Genomic DNA, 27,889 nt, shown 5'->3' on the forward strand with positions numbered 1-27,889 from the left:
TGGATCCTTCAAATGCAGTTAGTGTGACTAACAAACTTACTACCCCCCCCCCCAAATTGATTTCAATGGAGTGAAATTTAGCCACAAACGGCTAGTGGAACCATACCGAACAGCGCAGCTCTAAAGCATTTGAGTAACACTGACAACGTTTCGAGAGACCGTATTTGTACAAACCAAGGAGACACTCAATAATTGTTTGGTAGCAACACGTCCTCGCTAACGTCCATCTGCTCTCCCTTCCCGTTCTTGTCAAGTGAAAATAAAAACAGAACTAAGACGGCGGTAACAATAAAGCCCACGCGACCCCAGTCTCCCTTGAATCAAACTAGTAATTTTTAGCATATAGGAGTGGCAAAGTCACAGACAAAAAACAAACCAAAGTCAGCAAAACAAAGAATTAGAAATAAGCGTCCTAGAAGTTATTTTATGTTTAATGCTTAAAAGTCTGAATGCACAATCAATCTACCGTTATAGAAGTACTGGTGGTCAATACGATGCATTAGAACTATGTACAATGCACAGTTTAGTATCAAAATCTTTCTACACTGTAGAGTTTTACGAAACTGTTAATGACATCAAACACTAAGCACTTAAGACACCATTTTTTTTTTCTGCTACCACATTAGGAACGTCAATGGACAGTCCATTTCAACTTGCAGCATCCATCCATTTCTAGTATGAAATTAAGTAATTTTCTACTTGTACAATAAAGTTTATCTACACAGTTCTCTTGATTTTGATCCATAGCAGCAAAGGCACTGTACATCAGCAGATCCACAGACTTAAAAGATTTTTAAAGCATTCAAACAAAAAATAATAATAATAAAAAAAAAAGGAGTCACATATCATAGTTGAACAGCAACAACAACATAAAAGATAACACAATGTTTCTGGCACAATGGCACAGCCCGCGTCCATTTCGGGGACATCCAACTAAGACAGGGAAAGAACCGGAGGTAAAGAAAGCAAGTCCTCCTCCCAGGTGAGAGTCCATTCTTTCTGGTTTTCAGAGGGAGGTCCTTGCAAATCTCCTCTGCTGTCCTCGTTTTGTAAAAGACTTGCCTTGCACAGCAGGAGGAATCCTCCCCTGAGTCTGTGCAGTTCCCGAAGAACATGCCAAAAAATAGCCCATAATTTCTCGTTAATGACAAAATTGCCCAAAGGTATACATCTCCCTTTGCAAAGAAACGTGGCAAAAATATCCGGAAGGGATTAAGTTCTCTCTTTAGGCCAGATTTAATTTGTTCATCTGTCTATAATACAATAAAAAAAGGAATTAAAAACTTATTACAAAGACACTTGTCAACGAGTCAAAAAAGAAAAAGGAGAAGTCCAATTACTTTTATCAAATAGAATCTAAAGCTATAGATATATTTGTTAAAGTTGTCCAAATAGACTCAAATGAATACGACGTGGACTGTCAGGTTCTAATCGTTCAAATTTCCAAACATTTAAAGTAGAAAACAAAAACAAAAACAAAAATCTAACAACACAGCAACATATTGCTTCCATATGTAATTATACATTTCACGTCTCTATACAGTCCTTAGTCTACATTTAGTGACATTTTTAATCAATTATTTTAAACCTTCCTTTCCCCTCCTTTGCCAAAAAAAGGAGGGGAGGGGTATCAAATACAACGCATCTTCATTATCAATGCAGGAGCAGACAGCTTTATTCAGTCAAAGTTAGAAAGCCTTCTTTAAACAAAATAAATATATTACAGATATAATACATAATTCAAGATTCCGTCACGGTTAAGTATGGTTCTTCCATGTTCTTCCGAGTAGAGAGCTGAAGATTTGGTATCACAGGTTCTTAATGGGTATTCACAATTCAACAGCGAGGAGGAAGTGGGGGTAAGAGGCGGGATCAAACCCCACAGCTGCAGCCAGCGTGTGGAATCCTTGGTTTTAGATGCAGGGGAAGAGGAGGACAGAACAAAGTGCTACAGGGAGAAGGGGTCCAGTTCGCATGAAGATTTGTCCTTAATAAATAACTTCATAAACCGTGGCCTTCTTGTCCCCGGAGCCAGTGACAATGTATTTGTCATCCACAGAGATGTCACAGCTAAGCACCGATGAGGATTCTTTGGACTAGGAAGGAAACAAGACACAAAGGTCAGGTACTGAAGGACAAACCCACGAGGCAGGACTAGAAAACACACGGCAGAAGAGTGTGACATGTCCCGCTGTCCCGACGGGACTGCCAAGGCAGGAAAGACGGGCCGGGCACCTCCTTAAATGGCGGGGCCAGGGGCACTTCTCGGGACACCGCCCCGCGCTAGGCTACGGGCTCCTGCACTGGGGCCGTGGGGCAGCAGGCAGGCCGGGTGTACGCGAGGAGGAGCCGAAGAAGCCACGCCCGGTTCCCGATCCTGTGCTCCACACGGTCAAGGGCGGAAAACCCTCAACCTCAGTCAGTCGGCTTGGACTCAGGTCGAGCTGTGGAACACCGGACAAGTCACTCGACCCGTCTGAGCCTCCTTCCCCGACAAGCAGGTAAAGACATCTTGCCTGCCCGCCACCTCAGAGGGTTGCCTCAGAGTTCAAGTGGAAAATGGCATCGAAAACACCACATCTTTTGACATCGGGAATGTAAAAATATTTGTAATAGAAAGTCTCATTTTCTCCTGTGTGAAAAAAGAATGCCAACTGTACATACTTAAGAGTTCTGGATACCGTCTTCAACTACACTACCTTCAAGGAGTTCAATGTCAACTTTGAACTGAACTGTGCTAAACAAAACCCCACAAGATTTTATTTTTTTTTTTAAGTTTATTTGAGAGAGAGAGAGAGAGCGAGCGAGCATGTGGGGGAGGTGAGAAGGGGCAGATAAAGAAGGGATGGAGAGGGAGAATCCCAAGCAGGCTCTGTGCTGTCAGTGTGGAGCCCAACAAGGGGCTCAATCTCACGAACTGTGAGATCATGACCTGAGCTGAAATCAAGAGTCAGACGCCGAACCGACTGAGCCACCCAGGCGCCCTTAAACTTCACAGGATTTTAACCAGAACTCTGAACACACACACACACACACACACACACACACACACACACACACAATCTGACATGCAGATGCTAACCCATTATCAGTGTTTCTCAAACTTTTTGGACTGTAATCTGTAATAAATCCGTTTTACTTCACAACCCATTATACACATAAGATATTCACACACTTGTAAAAGATCCAGGCGCCTGGGCGGCTCAGTCGGTTAAGTGTCCGACTTCGGCTCACGTCATGATCTTGCGGTTCGTGACTTCAAGCCCCGCGTCGGGTCTGTGCTGACAGCTCAGAGCCTGGAGCCTGTTTCAGATTCTGTGTTTCCCTCTCTCTCTCTGACCCTCCCCCGTTCATGCTGTCTCTCTGTCTCAAAAATAAATAAACATTAAAAAAAAAAAAAAAGATCCACTCTAAGATTTTATAGATACACACACATATACACACATACACATACATATACACATACATGTACATATATTTAAGTCCTGGTTGGGACCACCAGAAAGGGTTTAACCCATAATACAAAAAAAACATTGTATTAAATTATAAACTTCATGGCAGCAAGAACTAGCTGTTTTTGTCCTGTTGATTATCTTGTACAGTATTTTCACTCAATATATATATTTTTGGACTCAACTGCATTGATCTACTCTATGAGGACTTAATACTACTCATTCGAGAAAACTGCAAATCTGTTTCTATTCCTAAAAAAAAAAAAAAAAATTCGAAGTACAGGTTAAAAAAAGGTGGTCTTCTTTAACTTGTCTATGAGATTCACACGTAACAGCCAGAGAGCAGCGAGACTGTGCATGAGCACACGGGGTACCATGCCTACCATTTGGTCCTCCTATAAATAATTTCACACTCTACACCAAGGACCACTGATTCACTAAGAATACACATTTATGAAATTAATCAAGATTTACTAAACTTTTCCGGAACACTCTTCTTTGGGGAAAAAAGCCCAAAGAAATAACAATACTAATAGAAGTATTCAAGCAATACGCTCAAACTTTTTAAATGTAAGCATTTTAAAGATGTAACCCCCACACGAAAATCACAGAAGACGTAAAACCTCTACTCTCGTGTATAAACGGGACTGAGGTGTGAAGAGTTAGCGAATCAGGCACGGTGTCTCGGCTCTGGGCTCACGGAGAACTGGAGACCATCCCCGCCCTCCACGGCTTGTGGCTAGGACACTAGCCTCCCTCACGCAGAGTGTTCTGGTCTGTACGACAGGTGAATCACAACACCTGCCTCTTAGAACATTGAGGGGCCTTATTAACCTGACAGAACGCACAGAGCGAGCTTGGGTGAACCACTGCCATGCAGCGAGCACACAGAAGTGGTAGCTAAACAAGTTAATGTTACCTGGAATATACTGGCTCCATAAGGTGTTCTCCAGGCATTCAGAAGGTTGTCCTTTCCAGTGCTTACAAACCATTTGCCTACAGAAAGAGGGGTTTTGTTCGTGTGACGTCATCAGATACCGGAGATGTGCTTTATATAGAGCACCCAACCATTCACAGAAAACCCATCTCCTTTGCAACAAAAGTTTCTTTTCACGGGAAAAATAAAGCTCACTCTCCTAGATTTAGTGAGTTATTTATACTTACAAGAAGGGTAAAGTGGATTAGTACACAGCGTTAGAGACACAGCAAGTATGTATAAAAAAGTAATGTAATTTTGAAGAGGGACACGTTAATAAACTAAAGGGGTGGAGTAAAACGCATCAGCAGGAGGGCAGAAGGAGGGATTCTGGCCGACAGGAGGGGACTACTCACCACAATGGGCAAACTTGAGCGACAGCACACAGCTCTCATGGAGATGTAGCTGGTATTTGTCTGGCTTGGTGACATGTAGCACTTCCACGTTACTGTTCTCCATCCCCACTGCGAGCCACTCTCCAGTTGGGCAGTAGCCGAGAGAAAAGATCTAGAATTAAAACAGGTGATAGTGACGGTGACTAGGGAAGAGCACCTCCTTTAACCGGGAGGTACTGTTTCTTCTGGGGATAGATACTACTCCAATTATGAAAGACGTCAAGATAATTTGAATTGTATGGGAAGAAATCACAGCCAAATCCTAAGTAATGCAATACAACTCCACAACAGAATTTATTAGCCATTTATGTAAAATCCAATATATTAATCCTTTAATAAAATATACACTATGGTATTTTGACAGAAAACAATGAAATTTTCAGTTATCTAACCTAGAGTCAAAAATGACTTCATCACCTGGTAAATGACTTAAACCTTAAGCACGTCCTATATTTCACAAGACCATGGCGTCTAAAAGGTCACGGGCACAAGACCAGACCTGTGAGGTGAAGTCATGCTGCTGTAGCTGCCGCCCTTCGCGCAGGTCCCAGGACCTGACCGTGTTGTCCAGGCCGCCCGTCCAGAGCTTGGTGCCATCATTAGAAATGTCAATACAGCTGGCCCCATCTGTGTGGCCCTGGAATTGCCTGAAAATGTCAAAATGGAGTGAAAACCCCTGAAAAGTTAGTTTTTAGGTGAACTCAACTCAGAAGTTCGTCAGTGCAGCCACCGTGGAAAACAGTACAGAGCTTCCTCAAAAAATTAGAAGTAGAAACAGCATATGATTCAGTACTCCTACTACTACTGGTATTTACCCAAGGAAACACGAATTCAAAAAGATGTATGCACCCCTATGTTGATTGCAGCATTATTTGTAATAGCCAAGATACGGAAGCAGCCCAAGTGTCCACTGATAAATGGATACGACGTGGTATAGATACACAGTGGAGTATTACTCAGCCATGAAAAATTCCTTACCATTTGCAACAGCATGGATAGAGCTAGAGTATAATGCTAAGTGAAATAGGTCAAAGAAAGATAAACACCATACGATTTCACTCATATGTAGAATTTAAGAAACAAATGAATGAACAAAGAAAAAAAAAAGGATGAACAAAAACCAGACTCCTAGAAAACAAACTGGTGGTTGCCAGAGGGGAGGTGGGAGAGGGGACAGATAAGCAAAGATGACTAAGAGTACACTTACATGATAAGCACTTAGTAACTGGTGAATCATTATTTTGCATATTGAAACTAATATAACACTGAATGTTAATTATACTTTAATAAAAAAATTTAGAATTCCTCAGCGATCAATATCATTGCCAGTCTTATAGATTTCATTTGGATTTACTGTATTTTCTAATTATTCAAAGTAATAATAAAGCATATACATAGATTGAAGTTTAGTTAAGATGTTGTATTTCCTGCACTTTTTATTTCTGAATACTTAGGAAGTACTCTTCATACCAAAAAACGATTAATATAACCAATGGGAAAAAAAATCTCCAACAGAAGTAAACAAAAGAAAACACAGAGCTACATGTATATGCACTAACCAAAAATACTTTAAGACCTATTATATCATTGTGATATGAAGGAAAGAATTAAAAAAAATTTTTTTAACATTTATTTATTTTTGAGAGAGAAAGAGACAGAGCATCAGCAGGGGGAGGGGCAGAGAGATAGATAGGGAGACACAGAACCCGAAGTAGGCTCCAGGCTCTGAGCTGTCAGCATGGAGCCCAGTGGGGGGCTCGAACTCACAAACCGTGAGATCGTGACCTGAGCTGAAGGTGGACGCTTAACTGAGTCACCCAGGCACCCCTGAAGGAAAGAATTTAAGAAGTCAGGAACATCTTCCCTTCTACAAAAGCTATGAGGAGGGCAAGGGAGCAGCAGAGCGAATTTTGCCAGGGCACAACAATGCAACTGTATGATGCTACGTAAGAAAAAACGGCCATGCTCTCAGATAAGGCACATGGAAAGAAATGCAGTGTGGTTCAGCTGCCCCAGGAGCTGGTGGAATGTACAAAAGACACTGGGGGAAGGAGAGATTAGAAGCAATTTCTTGTAAGAGCCTTACCCAAGATGAAACAAATGACGACTACTTTGTTTTTGGAATCATACTTAGAGCTCAGTCCTGCAAAATATCTGACGGATGGACAGTGGAGGCCTCTTCTCCTGACACACTCCCTCGAACTCACAGCAAGGCTTGATTACAATCCTCTCACACCCTTCGGCGGATCACACCTCTTGCTTCCTGCTCTTGTGGGTGCTGACATCTGGAGACTCATTTCAGGGCTTTACCTATCAACGCCAACCCTATACAATTTCACTTCTTAAAACAGACATCTCAGTGCATCTATCCATCCTCAAACATGGGACTACAGATAATCTAGACCATTTCAGAGCAAGTAGCACAAAGCCTGGGCCCATGGTAGGTGTTCGATGGTTATCTGCTGAACGAATAAATGTGTGGGCTACACGTGGCACAAAGGACAGTGCCATGTGCTGTGAATCTTCTCAGGGAGTGTCTATCCACAATAATGGCTGGTTAGCGAGCACAGATGGCAAATTACAGATGTCTAACGAGCTCATGAGGTCATGGGAACATTATGTACATTAATTATGTAAAAATGACCTCATTTTTTAAAAACCCAACTTGGTGATGCTCAGGACAACATCCAAAAAAAGCAAAGAAAGAAAACAAGCCCTCATTTTTTAAGATCAGAAGTGTAGAAAATAAGATTCTACATTACTAATTTGTTTCCAGCATCTTAAAAGAGGCCTGTTCCTAACACTTTTTAGTACGATAATTGTTATTTCATCTTTTTAGACGCACACAGCTCTTTGGCCCAGAGTGGTAAAATTGGCTCCCCTCGTGCCCTGGTAAGGGATCTTGCCGACTCACCTCACCAGCGTCTGGTTGTGCAGGTCCCAGACTGCGATGTTGCCGTCACTGCAGCACGAGAAGCAGACCTTGGAGTCGGGGCTGATGGCCAGGGCGTAGCACGCAGGGGCCGAGGACGTCAGCTCCGCCTTGATGCGTGGGGTCGGAGCCGCCAGGTCCCAGATGGACAGAGTGCTGGCTTCCCCTCCCACGATGAGGGTGCGACCGTCAGGGAGCAATCGGCAGGAACGGATGTAGTTATCCCTGTTCTGTAGAGACAAAAACCATCAAGAGATCACTCATGAGGAAAGGAAAACAGCATTAACATGAGAGCAGAAATCCATAAAAGTATTGTGTTCCCTCCTGGTTTTAATGAGCCATTTTTACTTATGACAATGATAAAGTGGATTAATGCTAGAAAATTACATGAAATTAGGGAAGTACTTAAACTTGATCTACAAATTTAGTGCTGAGATATTTAATCTTAATTAGCATGAAAATGCAAAGATCTAGACCCAACTCCCACCACCACCAAATCACCCAGCTGCCTCAGTCATTTGCACACAAAGACACATGCACACAACGCGGGGGCCCTCACAATCCCGGAGCAGTCACATCTGGGGACCTGGGTCCCTTGGCACACTCGACCTGTCCAGTGAAAGGTCCTCCTGCCACCGCCAGAGGGTCAGGGGTCAGAGACGTGGAGTCTCCTCCCTTCCGGCCTGCGTTAGCTGGCTGACGGGCGGCCGGGGCTGATCAAGCATCATCAACCGGGGGCAAGACCCCATCAAGGACTGTTAAGGGACAGGAAAAAAAAGGCCCCTTCCAGCTCGTTAGGCTCTGGGAATGCTGTGTGCGTCAGGCATGTGACGCAGACCTAACACTGTGCTGCGGCGAGAGCGCTACCACCGGTCTAAGGAAGAACGTCCAAGTGAGGTTTCAAACACAACACAGGGGCAGGTGCCCAGGAGACAGCTAAGGGGGTACTCTAGTCTCATCTCACAATGTGACAGACTGAGAGAGCCAGAAGCATGCTCACAGAAACCCTCCCGGGCTTCGACTTTTCCTCACCTCCCTTACCAGACAGGAAAGCAGGTGGCGGGTCGGTGCCCGTGCACTGGGCCGGGTGAATGGAAGCTGCCCTGGGGAACTGAAAGATGCCTCCTCAGCAGCACTCTGAACCTCCACGCGAAAGGCCACCAAGCGGTGAGGACAACTACCCACTTGAGATCAACTCCATGTGCTGCTTGTACACCCAAGTCTCTCACTGTCCCAGCCTATTTCTGCATCAAGTTCGCTCACCAGACAGTCGAGCTGAGACACGGGGCTCTTGTTGCCGGGGTGGCTGATGTCCCAGACCTTGACGCAGCCCTTCCCGCCCGTGTACACGTGTCTCGTGGGGTTGCTGATGGTCACCGCGCACACCACCTCCCCGTGGTTCAGGGTGTTGATCTGGCGCGCGTGGCGGGGGATGCCGGGTCCGATGAGGGCGTCGGGGGGGAAAGGGACAGGCTGCATCTGACCGTCCGCGGTGACGTGGAAGGAGTATGCTCTATGGTAGTGGGGAGGAGAAAAAATAGGAAGAGGGGAATGCAAAAAATGTTACTTAACTGATCGGCGTAACGAGATGAAAAATAAAACATTTGCGGTGCTACTTGTGATTTGCAAAGAAATCAAATTTACCTACTATAGTAGAAAGAACATCATTTTCAGAGTTACAGAGCTAGCTCTATGATCAAATTCTCAGGCCGACCCTTCACTAGCTGCTGTGTGACCTCAGTAGTTACTTAGCCTTTCTGAACCTCAGTTTTAAACTTCAAAAGGGGGAGCATGCTACCCACACTTCCTGGAGAATTAAACAGGACAGCCAACATCTAGCATAACACCTACTCCTTCAGGGTGCTCAGCAAACCTGCACTGCTTTCTGCTATGGGTCATTCAGAAGCCTGTGAGAAGATTCTGCCTGTCTCTCAATTCGATCAAGTGGTTTACTAATGGGGATCAATAAGCCCAAGTTATCAAGCTTTAAGGAGTTAAGAGCATCTAGGCCTACGTTGTAAAATGACCGACGTGCCCTACACACAAACCACAGACTTGACCATCACTAATTCAAGTAATTCCCAAGGGAGCTGGAACCTGAAAAGGCACCCTGTGTGACCACCACAGAGGCCGACCTTGTGAGCACCTATCGGCAGCTCCTTTTCTAGTCCATTTCCAGGAAAAGCTCTATATGGGAAAGCATTTGGTTCCAAAATGCAACTTAAGTTAGAACATCTCCCTCAACACACCCGTTTTTAGGGTGCAGAGGTTAGGAAGGGCGCCTCAGTGAGGCTACTGTGAAGCAGGGGCTGGGGGGAGAGGGCTGGACCCATCCTCTACCACAGGCGATAGCTCATTTTGGAAATTATGTCATTCTACTTTGGCGTGAAGCTTTGGAACGCGCTCTGTTTATAGAAAGAAGGTAACGAAAGACGTACCCGGGGAAAGCGTCTGTGGGTACACAAAGGATTGGAGCTTGGACCGATCAGGGAAGTTTTAGAATCAAGCCAGTTTATGGTTCCTCAATGCAAAAATCTACAGGCTAGTCACCTAAATTCATCAAAATGCAGCCCATTACTGAGGGGCCTGGAGTGTCCTCAGAAAGGATGATGCGAACATGTGGCCGTGGAAGATGTGGTGCCAGGTGGTGGAGGGCTTTTTCTTTCTCTGTAAACAACAGAGAAAGGCACAGGACTGGGTTGTAGAAGAAAAGTAGTAGGTCAGATTGCTGAGGGGGAAGGAAGCAGGAAACTAGGAAGACAAGAGACAGAAGACATTGCCTTGTCAAATCAAAAGGACTTGGGAGATACATAGGATGTGCAATCCGAGAGAGAAGTACTGAGGAGGGCTCTAAAGCTTGGAACCCAGATGACTTAGGTAGCCCACGATACATCAGTCAAGTGTCAGGGAATCATGACTGAAAGGTATGCACGCAGGGAGGAAAATGGTTTGGTTTTCTCCAACGTGAGGGCAGTCAGGAACCCTAACAACTCAGAAGGAAGTCAAGTAATGTGATTCAGGAGAGAGGTTAGGTTAGAAGGACAACGCGTTAAGTTTTTTTTTAGTGTTTATTTTTGAGAGAGAGAGACAGAGCGCAAGCAGGGCAGGAGCAGAGACGGAGGGAGACACAATCTGAAGCAGGCTCCAGGCTCTGAACTGTCAGCCCAGAGCTCTAAGTAGGGCTTGAACCTACGAACTGTGAGCCCATGACCTGAGATGAAGTCAGACGCTTAACCAACTGAGCCACCTGGGCGCCCCTGTGCGTGCTTATCGACTAAAACTGACAGTTGAAACTAAGGGAACAGAAGCAATAATCTTGCGGCAGATTACGCAGTCAACAGACTACGTGCGGGATCTAAGGGAATGCTTCCGTCTACAGAATCTTGACCAGCAAGAGCAGTCAGAGACGTGGATAACTGAGAGAGATGATCAAGGTCGGGGAGGAGAGGATGGTCAATCAAAGAGATTCAACCATTCAACACGGACTTTTTAAGTTTCTTTATTTTGAGAGAGACAAAATTCCAAGCAGGCTCTGTACCGTCAGCACGGAGCCTGACATGGGGCTCAAACTCAGGAACCACGAGATCATGACCTAAGCTGAGACCAAGAGTTGGATGCTTAACCAACCGAGACACCCAGGGGCCCCTCAACTCATACTTCTTGCGTACCCCAGCACACCAAGCACCATGCTGGCCGGACTGGGGTTACAACAGAAAGAAAAAAGCCATATCCCCGGTTCTCCTGAGGTTACAGGCTGTGGAGAGTGGGCGGCAGGTAGGCAGAGGGGCATTATGTGAATAATGATATATTCACATAAAGAAGTATTAAAATGTTAGATGGTCAATGCTATGAACAGTGGAAGTGCATGGTACCGTGACAATCTGACAGAGTGAGGAAATGGTGTAAAGAAGATGGTGTGAGGAGGTGTGTGACAAACATGAAGGCCAGAGTGAGACCGAATGCTTATTATCTACTCAGAAACTATTAATTAAGTGCCTAGTATGAACCAGGTGCTATCAGGTGCTGGGGAATCAGAGGTGAATAAAGTAGACCAAGTCCCTATCCTCCAGGCCCACATCTAGAATGGAAAGCAGACATCATATATAAGGAGATAAATCAGTAACCTCAGACTCCATCAGATGCCGACACACACACACACACACACACACACACACACACACACACACACACGAGCTGCACAGGTCTGGGGCAGCGTACGAGCACAGACATGAAGGAAGGACACAGGCCCTGCACACATTGAGGGGGGGACGTGCCAGGAAGAGGAACAAGACACAGTCCCTGAAGCAGACAGAACCAAGTGGGAATGCTCGCATGTACTCAGTGGAGAGGGGCAGGCTGGAGACGGGAGGGCAGCGTTAAAAAGGGCCCGGCAGGCTGTGAAGAGGAGTGTGGGTGTTATTCTGGGCAGAAGGGGAAGTCACAGGAGACTCAGGAGCAGGGGTGACAGGATTCAGTTAATGTTTTCAAGTGCTGTTCTGGCTGCTGGGTGAGGAGCGGATTGTAGGGGGCACAATAGAAAAAGGGAAACCAGACAGGAGTTCTGTGCAGTGATCTAAGGGACAAGCCAGTGGCTAGGGTTTGGGAGACAGTGAGACAGCTGGGAACAGATTTGCAACGCAAAAGATCACTCTGGCCAGGTGGAGGTAGAGAAGGGTGTGCTGGATGGGACACTCGGACTCCGGAGATGACACAGGGAGGGGCAGGGACGACATCTTCCTTGTGACCCTATAAGTAGGTAACTGAACTCAAAGGGAGAAGCTAGAGGGGACATGGTCCAAGCCACGAGACGAGGTTACTGGGGGTTGACCTTGTGAACACCAGAGTCGCCTGGGATGATGGCAGGTTCCGAGTGGAGGAAGACCCTAAGCCAAGGGTCCAGTCTTTAATAAACTGGGAAAATCCCCCAAACAAGGTGGAAGGGGGGGAAGGGTACAATCCAATGGCACAAGCCTGAAAGGGTTAGAGTTTTCCCAAAAAGGTAAAGGAATTCGGTTCTAGAACACACTGCAAGGGGTGTGGGGTGATGACAGCCTTTATTACCCCACCACTGGCCATGAGGATTTTGGGATATGAAACAAATGAAGGGGCATCCCCTCAGAGAGGCTCCCCTTGGGAGAGAGCTGGGTGTCAATCAGGCAAGGAGGGAAAGGCAGCAATACTTGGAGAGAAAGGCGGAGATTCTGAGGGATGACGAAGGAGGAAAAGGCTAATTGATTTAGCAATTAAAGAGGTCATGAAGACCAAATCTTAAAAGAAGGCAGGGGAAGGTTATTCCAAGTTTAGATGGTGTTATACATTCTTAATGATAATTTACTTGAAAAGCCATCCTTTCTCTCCTCTCTAGTATCACTAAATGGTTTTTAAAGAGCTTTGAGAATTAAAATAGTTAAGAAACTAGGCACACAACTTCTTTTGAGGTTTTTGATAGGACATTCTTCAACTCAACCGTGACCACTCTGTGAGCACCTACTATGTTCCTGGAGATCCTTTAATAAGAATTTCAAGAACCTACTTGTGTTAAGGATATAACGTGGTCCTCTGTTTGCTGTTAGCACACGTAAGATACTCAAGACTGGAAACAATAAAACTCTAGTACACACTTATCAGATTTCAGCAAACTCTTTGATGTGTAGCTAGCAAAGTGTACTGAAATGTGTACTGAAAGCCAACCTTTCTAAAACTCAGAGAAACCCAGGCTTGAAAAACTATTCTTTCTCTGTCTCATTAATTTCATCAGTAAGGACCTTTTAGCCAAATGCTTGGATACAGACATCATGCTAAGAATACAAAATCAGGGAAGGCACTGGTCTTGCCCACTAGGGGCTTCTAATCTAGGAAGTATGATGAGAAAAGCATAGAAGTGACCACAATACCAGGCGGAAGATAAGAAATACGAGGTTTTGTGGTGGTTCAAAAAGAAAAGACAAAGCTGACATTTCAACAGTGACACGGTAGTAGAGATGGGTTTTGTGGAATGGAAGCATCCCACCAAAGAGGGAGGAAGACAGAAAAACAATTCCAGGGGGTGGAAATAGCAGAGAGCAAGGGCTCTAAAAGGATAAGGTACAATGATGGAAATTCCTGGACTGGTTTTAATCCAAGAATTCATTTATTTAATAATGATTACACAGAGGAGTGGTTGAGGGAGCTGGCCCGAGTACAGTCTGATCAAATGTGTACATACGTGTGTATATATATTGATATGTATCTATATGTATAGAAACTCAATGTATCAACACCTAACGCTATAAAGGGGAGGGCCTAGAATGCCAGCCTGACAACTCGACAAACAGAATTCACTAAATTCTTTTTTTTTTTTTTGTTTTGAAGTTCATTTTTTATTTTGAGAGAGAGGGAAAGAGAAAATCCCAAGCAGGCTCCATGCGCTGCACTGGGCCCAACACAGGGCTTGCTCTCAACCACCGTGAGATCATGACCTGAGCCAAAATCAAGAGTTGGACACTTACCCGATGGAGTCACCCAGGCGCCCCTCACCACAGGGTTTTTGGAGCGAGAACAGGTAAGACATCACTGGGGCAACTGACAGAATAAATTTGATAGCAAGGAACACATGGGTAGGAGAAGTAAGAGACAATTATTCCAATAATCTAGATGCAAGGCAGTGGGGGACCTGAACTAGGCTAGGCTAAGGAAGCCACACTAAAAGTAACAGCGGATATAAAATTCTGTAGGACGTAATGAATGAGATGTGAGGAAGGAGCCAATAACTGAGTTTCTGAGCTTAGGAAACAAGAACCAGAATGCCAGTAGTCCTGATGGGCAATTCGGGAGGAAGACCCAGTGTGGGGAAGCATCGTAATACGATGAACTTAAAGTGCGAATAACACACTCAAGATGTCCGAGATGTCCGGCCATTTAGTAGCAACGTAGGGCCGGAGGGAGAGGGTACAGGGCACCAGAGAATATGGTGACCCGCACTCTTCCAAAACACACACACACGCATATGCACATGTGTGCGCAGCAGGCAAAAGCACTAAGAACTAAGAATGGCTGAGGAAGACTGTAAGGAGAACAGAAGCAGCTTGGACTTTCTGACAGAACTATATACTTCGAACAATCAAGGCATCTGCAAATGGCTCTTTTTAAAACTTGTGCGCTGAAGATGCTATTTAATCCGAATCACTATCTTTCTAGGAAAAAGCAGCATATTTAAAGAAGGTCCCTGGCCTTCCCACCCCCACCTCCCTGACCCTCTCTAAAAGGCCCAGTTCTGTAACGGCGCACTTATCTTTCTCATACTTTGCAACACTTCAAGTTTCCAAGGTCTCACAAGACAGGACTAGGCCTTGAATTCACAACAAAAGGTCTGGCCACTGAACTTTATGAAGTATGACAGAATATCAGGTTCTAAGTAGCATATGAACCCACTAGTACGTTAGCCGACCAACAAATACTTGTTGGTGGCTTACTGTGTGTCAAGCATTGTTCCTATCTTGAAAAAGCCTTTTATAAAAACAAACAAATACAACAACAGGGAAAGATTTCTGAGTTGTGAGCAGCCTATAAAACCCATAAACCTGAGGTCTTCTGTCACGGCTACATTACATGCCATACCTCATGATATAATTAGTACTACGGTTTTGACTGAATAGTTGTATATATTTACAGATGTCTCCTTCAAGTAGCAGGTGAGGGAAAAAGTCCGTTTTGGGCTTATGTTGAAATTAAACTATGTTGTCGTTCTAATTACATATTGAGTGGAACCCCTGTGAATTCACCAGAATAGACAAGAGGACCCAATGTGAATTATTCGAGAAAAGCTACTTTATTCATTAGTTTGGAACATGCATTTAATTATAACTTTTGATAACATCTAGCAACTCATTCTGTAAAAATAATTAGGATAGAGATACACGACTGTTTTAAGTCTGTCTGGAGAAAGGCCATTTACTTTGTGTGTGTGGTAGGGGAAAAGCCTTTAGGTGATTTATTATGTTTTGTGCTCTAGCACAAAAATATGAGCTGCTTCTGTTGAAAAATAAGCACAAAACAAAGTTTCACAATTCTGTACCTTAAGATCTGAAGAGCCACCTAATTGTTACAATCATTTCTTCGGTAAAAAATCTGTAATAAAAATATATTATCTCTAATATGCATAAATGAACGTGAATTTACATGTCTTGACGCCCTCTTGTATAAAGAGGCACCAACTGACAGGGATGTGGAGTCTAATTTACTCAATCTAATCATCTTGGGCCACTTCTGCCCGCTACAATATGTTCTATTGCAGAAGCCGCTGAGAAACTGATAATACCCTGGGGCAAAGCTAACCAGGAAATGATGCTGCAACGGACTGAACAGCGGCTCTATACCAAACACGGTGCTAAACATACAACATCTTATCTTATTCCATCCTTACGCCCTGCCTGTCAGGGAGGTGCCACCCCTGGTTTACAGATGAGCTCACAAAGTTAACCAACTATCCCAAGGTTGCCCACTGGCAGAGTAAGAATTCAAATTTTCATCTGTCACACTCTACAACTCGCTCTGCTGACCACACCTTGCTCTCTCTGGGACTCCTAATGTCATTTGCCAATTGCATTAGATGTGGCTCTATCACCCCCAGGAACAAAACTTCACAACCATCCTCAAACCCATCAATCTGCCCCAAAGGATCCCAACAATTGTACAATGCTAAGAATCAAAATGCGGGGAAGGAAAGGAGCCCAGCTTAAGGCTCCGAAGTGCCTCCTCAATCAGATTAGCTCTAACTCGACAGTGGTTCCAACGGCCCAAACCTAAACCAAGACGGTCATCTTCTTTCTATACTCCTGACACACCTCTGTCTCCCCGCCATGGCCCCTGGGCAGCAGCTGAGCCAAGAAGAACCAGCTCTTCTGTTCCCATGGTGATACTCCAGCTCCGGCGCAACAGCTAGTTAACTAAGTGGTGACTGTGCGGTACTTGAACCTGAGATCACACCTTTTCCCTACAAAAACCTCTCCCATCTCCATGGGTTCATATGGAACTCATAGGTACTGGAGTTATTTGATTAATCCTATGACCTTGTTATTTAGTCACTGCTTGAAATACACCAAATTTTCACCTTCAAATACATCAGAGTTCTTAGTCAACAAGACTTGTAAGTCAGTCAACAACTATTTGCAGAACACAGGCAGGCACACAGAATTTTATGGTAATGGGTATTTATACCTTCGATTCTCAGGGAACTCAAAGTCTAATTTGCTTTGCCTCCCTTATTAATCAGTCAAATATTTACGGAGCAACTTGGCTATGGAGCCAGCATTGTGTCTGATGCAACAGGGAAGTTTAGCACAGATCTGGACAGAAGTAAATTATGCATGGGAAACAAGGTGAAAACTAAGTGCCTGAGTGTACAGGAGTGAATAAAGAAGCAATGGGAGATCAGAGAAGAAAGAGACCGGCTGGCCCACTTGTGCTCTCTCTCTCCCCCGCACCCCCATTCATTCACTCATTTAAAAACTATATACTGTGAGCACCAACTAGGAACCAGGTACCATTTCAGGCACTGGAGCTACTTCCGTAACTGAAGAGTAAAGCGTTCTGCTCTGCTCTCACGGAACTTCCATTCAAGCAGGGAGAGGCAGATGATGCCTACAGACAAGCATAAAAAAGGCAAGCAGTTGAAAAGAACAGTGATGGGGAGAGTAAGGGAGCGATGGATGCTATTTTAGATAGGGCTGTCAGGGCAGAACGCTCTAATAAGTGACATTTCAGCAGACACTTGAAGTTGAGACCATAAGCCACAGAAAAAGCACTGCAGGCCTTCCAGTAAGAGCAAATGCCCCGAGGCAGGCAAGCCACGAGGAAAGCCTCTGGGAGAAGGGACTTAGCTGCTACGGAGGGTCACGTGTGGACAGGAGAGGGCTGTGAGAAAGCAGCAGCCTGGGGAAGCAGCGTGTGCACGGCGTGGAGCGTCAGAGAGGCGGCCAGCGGAAAGAGCCGTGATAGTAAATACACACATGTGACTGATAAGGCGGGGAGGGTCCGCGGGGATGCTTCCCAAAGAGAGGACGGTGGAAGCAGGCTGCGATTTTAAGGAAGGAGCCAGTGTTATTTCACAGTAAAGTCTCTGTACCGGGAAGACGAAGCCAGAGAGCAGAGAGAACCGTGCACAGGTAGGAAGAAAAAGCTACGCTGGACTGAAATGAAGGACGTGGAATGAGATAAGGCGAGAGAGTGGAACACACAAGAGGCCGGAAAAACCGATGTGTGCGTTTTGCCTTCGTAACTCAAGGGGCCTGTGAATACGGATGCTACAAATACCTCGCTCACGGGACAAGAAGCCAAATGAGCGAGCCACCTTTTCCACAAACACAACTGAGCATAAGACCACACTTCTTTCTTTTCACAGCCTTTAAAGTTTGGCACATCTTTTCCCCACACGCTCAAATTGTGAGCATCCAGGTTTGCACATAAGACGCTTTTTTTCAAGGCAACAAAAGAATTCAGTAACAGACGTGGAGAAGACCTGACTGCTGGAGATGCTTCGGTCATTTGCATTTCCCTATTAGAAGCTCCAGATTTTAAATTGAAAATACAAAACCCCACCTCATTACTGCTTTCCTTGGGTGAAGAGAAAATGGAAAATTCTTCGCAAAAGCGTGAGCCTCAACAACTCCCCCACACTGCCTAGCAGTGCTCAGTCTGAAGGGCAGGCAGGGGCCCGGGGCCCAGTGGGCACTGAGGCACAGGGGTACTCACGGTTTTCCTCCCGGAATGCCGGTCAGGTTTGGAGGTATTGCTGGCACACGCATGTGATGGTGTGGGTCAAACCCAACCTGCAATTTTCCCAGGCAAGACAACAAAAACAAGCACAGTTACATTAACTGATCTCAGCCTACCCGCTACCTCCCTAAATCCTGGGAGAACACAGCCTTTAAAACGGGATTTTAAAAATATATATGCAGCAACATCTACTGGGGAGAAGAGAGGATGTTTATGATTTTAGTGGTAATGTATCGGGGGGGCGGGGGGGTGAACCATACATGAAAAAAAATTATTTGTGTAAGCTGTGAAGCTTATGATGGAAACAAAGGGTTCACTGCATTCATTATTATTTGCTCTGCTCTTGGGGGTTTAAAATTAAAAGAAAACATAAAATAACAAAGACAGTTCCTCACCTTAGGAAAGAAAATGGATCTCACGACAGAACTGCATGTAGTTTAATTTACAAGTATGACAGGTCCCCTTACAAATACCTCCACTTATATAGACCACGTTCACAAATCTGTCTGGCAATCCTACGGGCTGAGGAAGAGCCTGATTCTGTAAGGGCCACACACGTACCACTGGGGATCTCCCGTAGGCGGCGGCGGCGGCAGCAGCAGCGGCCGCCGCGCTCATCTGCGGAGAAATGTTGTGCAGCCCAGCGTAGGCGGCGCCTGGGCTGGTCAGCTCCCCATTCATCCCAGCGTGGGGCACGATCCCAAACGGGGTTGGGTATGGACAAGGGACTGCCATCGGGGTCCTTAGGCTTGAGGCTACAGACCGAAACGGAAGGAGGGAAGAGAAAAACCAAGAACACAGATAACAGTAAGTTAGTAAAATGTTAATACACACGTTAAAGGAGCCAGGATTCAAATGAGCTTATTGTAATATTCTCAAAAGCCAAAAGGCATCAAGGTTCAGAATAAATAATTCTAACAACCTTACAATGCTGGTCATTACTGCTCTGAAGGTACTGCACTCTTTAAATTGCCTTAACTTCTTTAAAAACAAAAAGCATAAATATACAGAAAACCTTTCTTCTTACTAACCCAGGGGGTCGACTCCTGGTGGTTTTCCAGGCACAGGCCTCAATCCGGGAGTGGAGTTACTGCCTGGTGTGGGTGCATCGGTTCGTGGAGTAGGGGTGTTGGATTTTGAAACAGGAGTGGTAGATTTTTCATTCTAACAAGAGATGGAATAGAATATAGTGGCAATTAGAGCACAGTTTTAACCATGACGTTAAACATTTAAAAAGGCAAATCAGAAGGAAGAAAAAAATGGAAAAGGTTCTTCAGCTTGGGCCTTCACTTTCATAATTAAAAGGAGCAAACCAACAAACAAAAAGAGTTCACCGAGTTCACAAAACCAACGTTCAGGAGGACGTAAACTGAAGCCGAATTTAGGGCAGAGTAGATGATTTCTAGGAAACTGGTCTGAGCCAGACAGACGCTGACAAATCGTGATGTCCTGACTGTGACCGACCACTTGCTGGTTGCTCTGATTTAAAGCTGGTTGAGCTGGGTTCCTGGTGGACTGCTCACGTCACAAGGTTTCCTGGCTAACGGGTCCCGTTAAAACAGACCCAAGCCTGAACTGTCACAGAGATCAGCACAGAGGAGTTGCCAATACAAGAAGGCCAGAAGGCCAAGAGGAAACAACAGAAAAAAAGAACTTAATATAGCCCTGTGCCAGACACATCCCCTAGGTTGCGGACACACTGAGGAATTTTCTTTCCTTTAGCTGTAAACTCAGAGGTTAGATGAAAACTGAATTTGTCTTTTTTGTTTTTTTAATGTTATGTTACAAGGAAATAACTGGTGAGGAAAAAGGAAGACATACTACACAAAAAATGCAATTAACTACACAGCCACAGAAGAAGGGGGTACGGAGAGATTATCCTGACTTGCAAGCAGTTTCATTTTTGCATCCATGATTTGTGGTGTGAGTCAAGGTAGACTTTTGTAAATGACAGATTACTTCTTAGATAGGAAGGGAAAATTATTGCAGTCATATATAGCTTGTAATTCAAACAAAGCTAGCAACAAAATCACATCTAAGCCAAAAACGAAATTTACCGTAAACCATAGGTGACAAAACCATCCCTGTAACCCCGGAGTGTATTTCTTCATCTTCCCTAAGACACGTTTCACTCAATTTCCCCATATCCCTCCCCTATCCTTGCAAAAAGAGTCATAAAACACACATCTATCACTGGTAAGTCAGTAAACCCATTCTGCTCCAAAAGTACTTTTGTCGATTAAATCTGAATACCCGGTAGAAAAAAAAAACTATGTATGTTTGTGTGTGTGTGTGTGTGTGTGTGTGTGTGTGTGTGTGTGTGTGTGTTTAGAAATAAGAGTCCTATAGAAAAACATGAAAAATAGAAAATTTTCAAAATAATCAAAGCCAAGCATCTCGAAAGAGGCAACGCCGAGAAAGATGACGAAGACCAGCTTACAAGGCTAAGCTCTTTGGATTTGGAGGAAGGAGTGCTGCTGGAGGATGCAATAGATGCTGGACTGATGGGGGCATCTTTCTTGAGCAGGCGCGTCTTGTCCAGACCATTCTCCCTCGGGGAATGTGCTGGGCTCCCTCGAGGGGAAGATGGATCCTACAAAGGAACGTCAAGGGCATTAATGCAGGACAGCACGTTTACAAGGTTGGAGTACTTGGGTGTGGACGTCTCTAGCGGAGAGCATGAGGAAGTGCACAATGTTCTGTAATAGATAATAAAAGACTCACCAAGTTGCTCAAGAAAACACCTGGAACTGAGCTCAAAGAAAATACAAGATTTATAGTACAGTCACCCCTTGAACAACATGGGGGCAGATCTGTGCGGGTCCACTTATATGCAGATTTTTTTTTTTTGATAAATAACAGTACAGTACTATAAATGCATTTTCTCTTCCTTATGATTTTCTTAACATTTTTTTCCTCCGGCTTCTTTATGGTAGGAATACAGTATGTAACACATATAACACACAAAATATGTGTGAATCGACTGTTTATGTTATCAGTAAGGCTGCAGGTCAAAAGCAGGCTAAGTTTTGGGGGAACCAAAGTTCTACATGGCAGCATCATGTGTAGACTAACTGAATCACTACGTGGTACACCTGAAACTAATAGAACACTGTGGGCTAACTATATACTTAAATTAAAAAAAAAAAAAAAGGCAAGTTATATGTGGACTTTTAATATGCGGGAGGCTGGCACCCCTGAACACCCCCTCCACCACCTGCATTGTCCCCGGGTCAGCTGTACTTATTGAAAACAAGAATCAGTACCCTACACATCTGCAAGCTGCCTGTCCGCGAGACCTGCAGGCTGACCACAGAGGTCTGGTGTGCATTCATGGTGATAGCAAAAGGCACTGATACTTCACGGAAAAGAATAGCAATACAAAAAGGATTAAGACAGAAAACTAGTAATGCATAAATTTTTCACGTAAACAAAAAGCGGGTCCCTTTAGAAACTAGGCACACACTGTGCACACGAACTGCTTGGGCACGAGTCACTGGGACAGCGGGTGAGAGCAGGAGGTTGAACGTACCTCATTGGAAACGTCGACCACCAAGTTGTCATCGCTCTTCTCAGCGTCGCTGTCCTGCATTGACAATGGACAAGCATTACCTCCTTCCCCAGTGCACAGGCACAAAGGACAGATTTACCCTAGATGAGTCCAGACTAATTCCTCACATCTTACAAAAATGAATGGCGCCAAACGGGGCTAAACACTTAACGACGTACTATGTTCCTTAATCCCCATGGTGATGTTATAAGGGAGGTAATATGATGATTCCGCTTCACAGGTAAAAAAACAAAAAAACAAAACAACACACAACAAACTGAAGCTTATGGCTTGCTTGTTACTCCAGAGCAGAAGTTAGCACGGCCGGCTAAATCCAGCCTATAGTGGTGTGTGATTTGTTCTCTCAGTGTTTTTGTGGGTAAGTAGCTACTCTTTTAAAATTGGGATTTCATTCTTACTCATTGCCAAATAGTATTCCATCGTGTGTGTGTGTGTGTGTGTGTGTGTGTGTGTATATATATATATATATATATATATATATATATATCTTCTTTATCCATTCATCAGTTGATGGACCTTTGGGCTCTTTCCATAATTTGGCTATTGTTGAAAGTGCTGCTATAAACATTGGGGTACATATGCCCCTGTGAATCAGCACTCCCGTATCCTCTGGATAAATTCCTAGTAGTGCTATTGCTGGGTCACAGGGTAGTTTTACTTTTAAGTTTTTGAGGAACCTCCACACTGTGGATGGAACTGGAGTATTATGCTGAGTGAAATAAGTCCGTCAGAGAAAGATATCAAATGTTTTCACTCATGTGGAACTTGAGAAACTTATCAGAAGACCATGGGGGAAGGGAAGGGGAAAAAATAGTTACAAACAGAGAGGAAGGCAAACAATAGGAGACTCTTAAATACAGAGAACAAACTGAGGGTTGATTGCGGGGGAGGGGGAAAATGGGTGATGGGAATGGAGGAGGGCACTTGTTGGGATGAGCACTGGGGGTTGTACCTAAGCAATGAATCACGGGAATCTACCCCCAAAACCAAGAGCACACTGTATATGCTGTATGTTAGCCAACTTGACAATAAATTATATTTAAATAAATAAATAAATAATAAAATTGGGAGATGTCACATGAAAATTCAAGCTTGCAGCCTTGTTTTGAGGCCTACAGTCTTGCAGGGCAGCTCCACAGTGGGCAGAGAGGGGACTGCCTGCATCCACCCCAGTGCCATCCAGCTTGTTCCCTTCACTATGTGCCCTGGAGGGCCAGTCACCGAAGAAAAATGAGCTTCACCCATGCTGGACACACATTTGGGTGCCTCTGCAAGTTATAGTCAACAAAACCTGCTTTATTCCTTAGCACAAGTTCATTTTAGGCATTTTACCAGGTTTTCTATGATTTTATATTTTTCCTTAACATTTCTAGTTGACCAGAGAAAATCCAGCCACCTTGAAATACACAGAGGGAAGTAAATACATCTATAGAAATGATATTATGGAACACCTAAGATGTCTTCTATTAGCTTCCAGATAAAGCACTGTGTTCACTCACGACACGTGTGCACGGACCTGCACGCACAGAGGACTTCAGCTAGCCCACTGAGATCCAGCTATAAATGCAATCACTAGCTTCTTCTCCTAGTAGATGTTTTTTTTCTCTTGTGTTTTAATTGTGGTTGATAACAGTCAAAGGGTAAAATAGCTGCTGATAAAAAGCGGAATAAACTGGCCTCCCCCAAAGCAAAGGTGAATGAACCTACATAACGAGCTGCGATTTCCTTTTCTTCAGTTTTCTGCTTTTTGCTATCAGAGGAGTAGTCAGTGGAGTTTCTGTGCTTCTCGGCACCTCGGAAACTGGCTGATGGGGATACTGAAGAACTCTGGAGTTAGAAAAGAAAGCAGCTTTGAGAAATGACCATCCCTTTAACAGTGAGTTCTTCAGTCACTTAAGACTTAATGTTCCTCTTCTTCATTAGTATACACTTGCAAAACTTAGGAGGAGACAGGAGAGAAGGCAGGAGGTGAAAGGAAGAAGGCAACAGAGGTGTAGAGAGAAAACCAAGGAGAAATGGAAAAGGGAATGAGGGATAAAAGGAACGAACTGTGTAGAGACGTGGCAGAGGGAGCCAAGGAATAAAAAAGGAGGCAGGGACAGCAAATCCAGAAGACAGAAGGGGTCTGGTCCAAAGGAGATGTTGATTACACTGGCAAAGCATCTTTAGAAAAGTGAGAAAGGAAGCGGATAGGGAAAAAAAAAAAAAAAAAAAAAAAAGGAATGGGGCACCTGGGTGGCTCAGTTGGTTAAGCATCTGACTCTTGATTTCAGCTCAGGTCATGATCTCACAGTTCCTGACTTTGAGCCCCGCATCGGGCTCTGTGCTGACAGTTAGGAGCTTGCTTGAGATTCTCTGTCTCCCTCTCTGCCCCTCCCCTACTTGCACTCTCTTTCTCAAAATAAACAAACACTAAAAAAAGAAGAAGAAGAAAAGGAAAGAAGAAAAAGGCAAGCCACCCCCCCCACCCCCACCAAGTTTGCTGGCTGATGGGAAGCCAGTACCTTAAGCCATTACAGAAACACTAAATACATTAGAGTTCAACCTGGAGAAAAATTAGTACATCTTCAAAGGAAAGGGAAGAGAGGTACTCTTTGGGAATTTGAGCACCCAAAAATGGTGATCATGTGACACTAAGGTCCTATTTACAGAATTTTGCTTTGTCCCTTGTCTTGTGGGCATGGAAGATTCAGAGTGGCAAGTAATAAGAACAGAAACAAAACATCTGCAAAAATGTTCACTTTGTTCCTTTCTGACTCCTACAGTTTTCATAAGCCTGCTCTTTTTTTTTTTTTTTTTAATCTCTGGAAACCCTGGAACCCCCATTAGGACCAGGTAACAGAGAAAGACAGTCCCTCCCTCTTGGGAACACGGTCGGGAGCGACCCGTATGGGTTCAGGTGATGTCCGTCATTTCTGCCCTTCCAAAGAGGTACCAGGTGGAGGAGGCCCACACGTCAAAAATAAGCACTGAAAGCACAGAGAATGGATGTGTCTGCCATTGAGGCCAGGTGGCTACTGGGAGGCATATTTAGATAGTATGACAGCCTAAAACCAGATATGAAGAAATGAAGAAAGTGTCAATGGAACCAGGAAGCAACCTTACAAACTGGCTAGTGACTCAGCTCCAGACGGACCAAACAGGAGCTAGCTAGACGTGAAGGTGAGGTGTGAGAGAGGGAGCAGGGCTGACCTGTGGAGGGTAGGTCGTAAAGGCCAGAGAAACCAAGTCCTTCATCAGGGCACCAGCCCAGGGCTTTGTGCGCTAGACTAACCCAGGCTGGATGGTGGAAAGAACATTTGGAGTTAAGAAAACAAGTTTTAGGAACAGCAAACAATCTCCACCAGAATATCTCCGCCTTGCCATCTGAATCAATTCAGGAAACTGTTCCGTAAAGCTCTTCCTCATTGATAACTTTTACTCTTCTCATATAAAACTAACCTTTGTACTTTTTTTTTTTCTCCTTTATCTTAGTCTGATGGTATTATAAAGATACACAACACTGGAGCACCTGTCAGCATGGAGCCTGCTTGGGATTCTCTCTCTCTCTCTCTCTCTCCCTCTCTCTTTGCCCGTCCCCCAGCTCACGCACTCTCTCAAAATACATAAACTTAAAAAGAAAAAAATATACACATTTATAAGGGCTTTTAAATTAACCAGGGGGGAGGGAGTGTGATATCCAGAACTTGTGGCCCTGTATTCCATTTCACTTCCTCCGAACCTTAATGCCACATTTTCTTTTGTGGCTAAACTTGCAAAGTGTGCTGTTAGAGGAAAACCAATTAACTTCCTTCCCCCCCCCCCGCCCCTCCCCCGCCAGTATCTCTACCAAGACACCACCCCCTAGTGGTCAGCTGTGCTGATGGCAACTCCACCACCAGCTTCAAAGGCAGGAAGGAGAGGGGATAGGGGTTTGGTGGCAAAGGAAGACGAGAAGGACAGTGAGTGGGTTCCCAACGACAGGGCTGGGTATCTCTAAACCCTTCCTTCCTTTGGCATTCTCTCTCAGCATTTTCAATGAATGCAATAAATTGTAGGCATCAAACCCTATAACTATCCCTATTCATTCACCCTTAAAGCTTAATGGCAGAAAAGATGGCACGCATTACTCAGTAAGGCGGAAGGCTGAAACAAAACATTAGAAGCCAAATAATTTTTAAAACTGGACTGCTTCATTTTCACGTATTTCCACTCAGTTCCAACCCTTGTTCCTAAGCTGTAAAGACTCGGTTCAATGCTTCTGCTTTATTTTCACACCATGACTAGGTTTTTATGACCGTTACTCCACGAAAATCATACCTGCAAACATCATCTGTGAGCCTCTACCTACCATATTTAATGTCAGAACCCCATATCTAGTTCCCCTGTCTCCAGTCTATCCTCCACATTTCTGGGGTTCGTATTTCCCCAAAGAGAGATTCAACCACTTCTCAGTCTTCCTTAAAAACAACAAATCGTTTCCCACTATCCTGAGGGGAAAACAAAAATCCCATATCTGAGCCTGGCTGTTTCCAAAGCCCTTCAGTCCATGCCCTAAACCAGAGCCCTGGCCTTAGAGCTCAGTGCCACGAGCTTGGTGTTGCCCAGTGCTCTGTGCATTTTCATTGTATCTGCAGCCTTTTTTCCCGGTTTATGAGAATGCCCATTTTCCCTCGGTATCTTTCTGTTGAAATCCTCATTCTTAAGAACCAGCTCTAATATCACCTTTTAAAGCTCGCTCAGACACTGGCAGGCAGAATTAATTACTCAATTCCTCTTTGTTCCCCTTAACACTTTGTTCACCCAGTGAGTAGAGCCCTCGCAATCAATATGTGGCTATTTGTTTACAAGGTTACTTCCCACCACGGTCTGTGGGTTACTTGGGGGTGGGGGCCCCCGGCACAGTGAGCAGCAGAGAACTGCCCAGAAATGTTTTTGAACATCAATGAGCAAATATCACTTTTGTGCTCCTCAATCTTAACCTAAAATTCAAGTGACACATTCCCTTTCAGAAGACCACTAGGCTGGACGGTTCCACAAGAAACCATTCATTGCAGTGAGAGCTGAGCAGTGACGCCCCTTGGAATTAGCAGCAGGGAAGTTCTGTGTCTCCTTCATCTCTACTCCTCTACCTACTCCCACATGCCTTCATCCGACTCATGTGATATCTTACAAAAAAAAAAGAAAGAAAAAAACTCTACGTTTGCATGATTATCAACAATCTGAGTCTTTTGATTCTGAGACCCTCTACTGATAAAGTCATTTCCACTTTGTCCAAAAGGAAAAATGGATTTTTAAACAATTATGAAATGCTTTCTTAAAAATCAATACTTAAATGGTAATGTTTATTTATCTTTATGCTTTATACTTACTTATTGACATACATGTACAGACAGCTTTACTTAACTGGCTGGTTTCTGGCTCTGTGGGCAGTATTTTATTTGTGAATTTTACTGCAGAACAGAGTTATATGTTGGAGTCTCCTGGTAGAAGGATAAAAAAGTTAATTATCACTAGCATTTAAAGGTTAAGCTACACAATGGGCACCAGAGCAATCCGCGATGTTCCAATAACATAATTGCTCCGGAATCAAATTGGACTTGGCACAGACTGCCATCACGAATCTTACACCACCGTTCTGCCACTGGAAGGCCTCTTGGATCTTTGCTGAGCATGTGAACAGGAGGAATTAATAAATAAATACTTGTAAAGACAAAGTCATGCTTTCATTACAAAGTACTTCTGTTTCTCTATCACTACTTTACAAGCTTACCTACATTAGATTTCCCCTAGCTTGCTACACAGGAAACTTACTGGAGCTGCATCATGACT

At 44.3% G+C, this 27,889-nt stretch overlaps 1 protein-coding gene across 15 annotated transcripts in view; it reads right to left on the minus strand.

Annotated features, from left to right (window-relative positions):
* Positions 1 to 413: 413 nt before the first annotated feature.
* Positions 414 to 27,889, minus strand: part of TLE4 (TLE family member 4, transcriptional corepressor) — a 141,106-nt gene continuing 113,630 nt past the window's right edge. For all 15 annotated transcript variants that reach the window (XM_027040982.2, XM_027040983.2, XM_027040986.2 and 12 more), the window contains 12 exons: positions 23,786 to 23,905; positions 22,040 to 22,093; positions 20,948 to 21,100; positions 19,539 to 19,671; positions 19,069 to 19,262; positions 18,484 to 18,560; positions 9,019 to 9,268; positions 7,738 to 7,985; positions 5,323 to 5,470; positions 4,785 to 4,935; positions 4,372 to 4,448; positions 414 to 2,096 (listed from right to left, as the gene is read on the minus strand). In XM_027040982.2, coding sequence (XP_026896783.1) covers positions 1,989 to 2,096; positions 4,372 to 4,448; positions 4,785 to 4,935; positions 5,323 to 5,470; positions 7,738 to 7,985; positions 9,019 to 9,268; positions 18,484 to 18,560; positions 19,069 to 19,262; positions 19,539 to 19,671; positions 20,948 to 21,100; positions 22,040 to 22,093; positions 23,786 to 23,905 — 1,713 coding nt within the window. In that variant the 3' untranslated portion in view covers positions 414 to 1,988. The remainder of the gene's footprint in view (positions 2,097 to 4,371; positions 4,449 to 4,784; positions 4,936 to 5,322; positions 5,471 to 7,737; positions 7,986 to 9,018; positions 9,269 to 18,483; positions 18,561 to 19,068; positions 19,263 to 19,538; positions 19,672 to 20,947; positions 21,101 to 22,039; positions 22,094 to 23,785; positions 23,906 to 27,889) is intronic.

Source organism: Acinonyx jubatus, chromosome D4 (genome assembly GCF_027475565.1).
Source record: "Acinonyx jubatus isolate Ajub_Pintada_27869175 chromosome D4, VMU_Ajub_asm_v1.0, whole genome shotgun sequence".
Taxonomy (NCBI): domain Eukaryota; kingdom Metazoa; phylum Chordata; class Mammalia; order Carnivora; family Felidae; genus Acinonyx; species Acinonyx jubatus.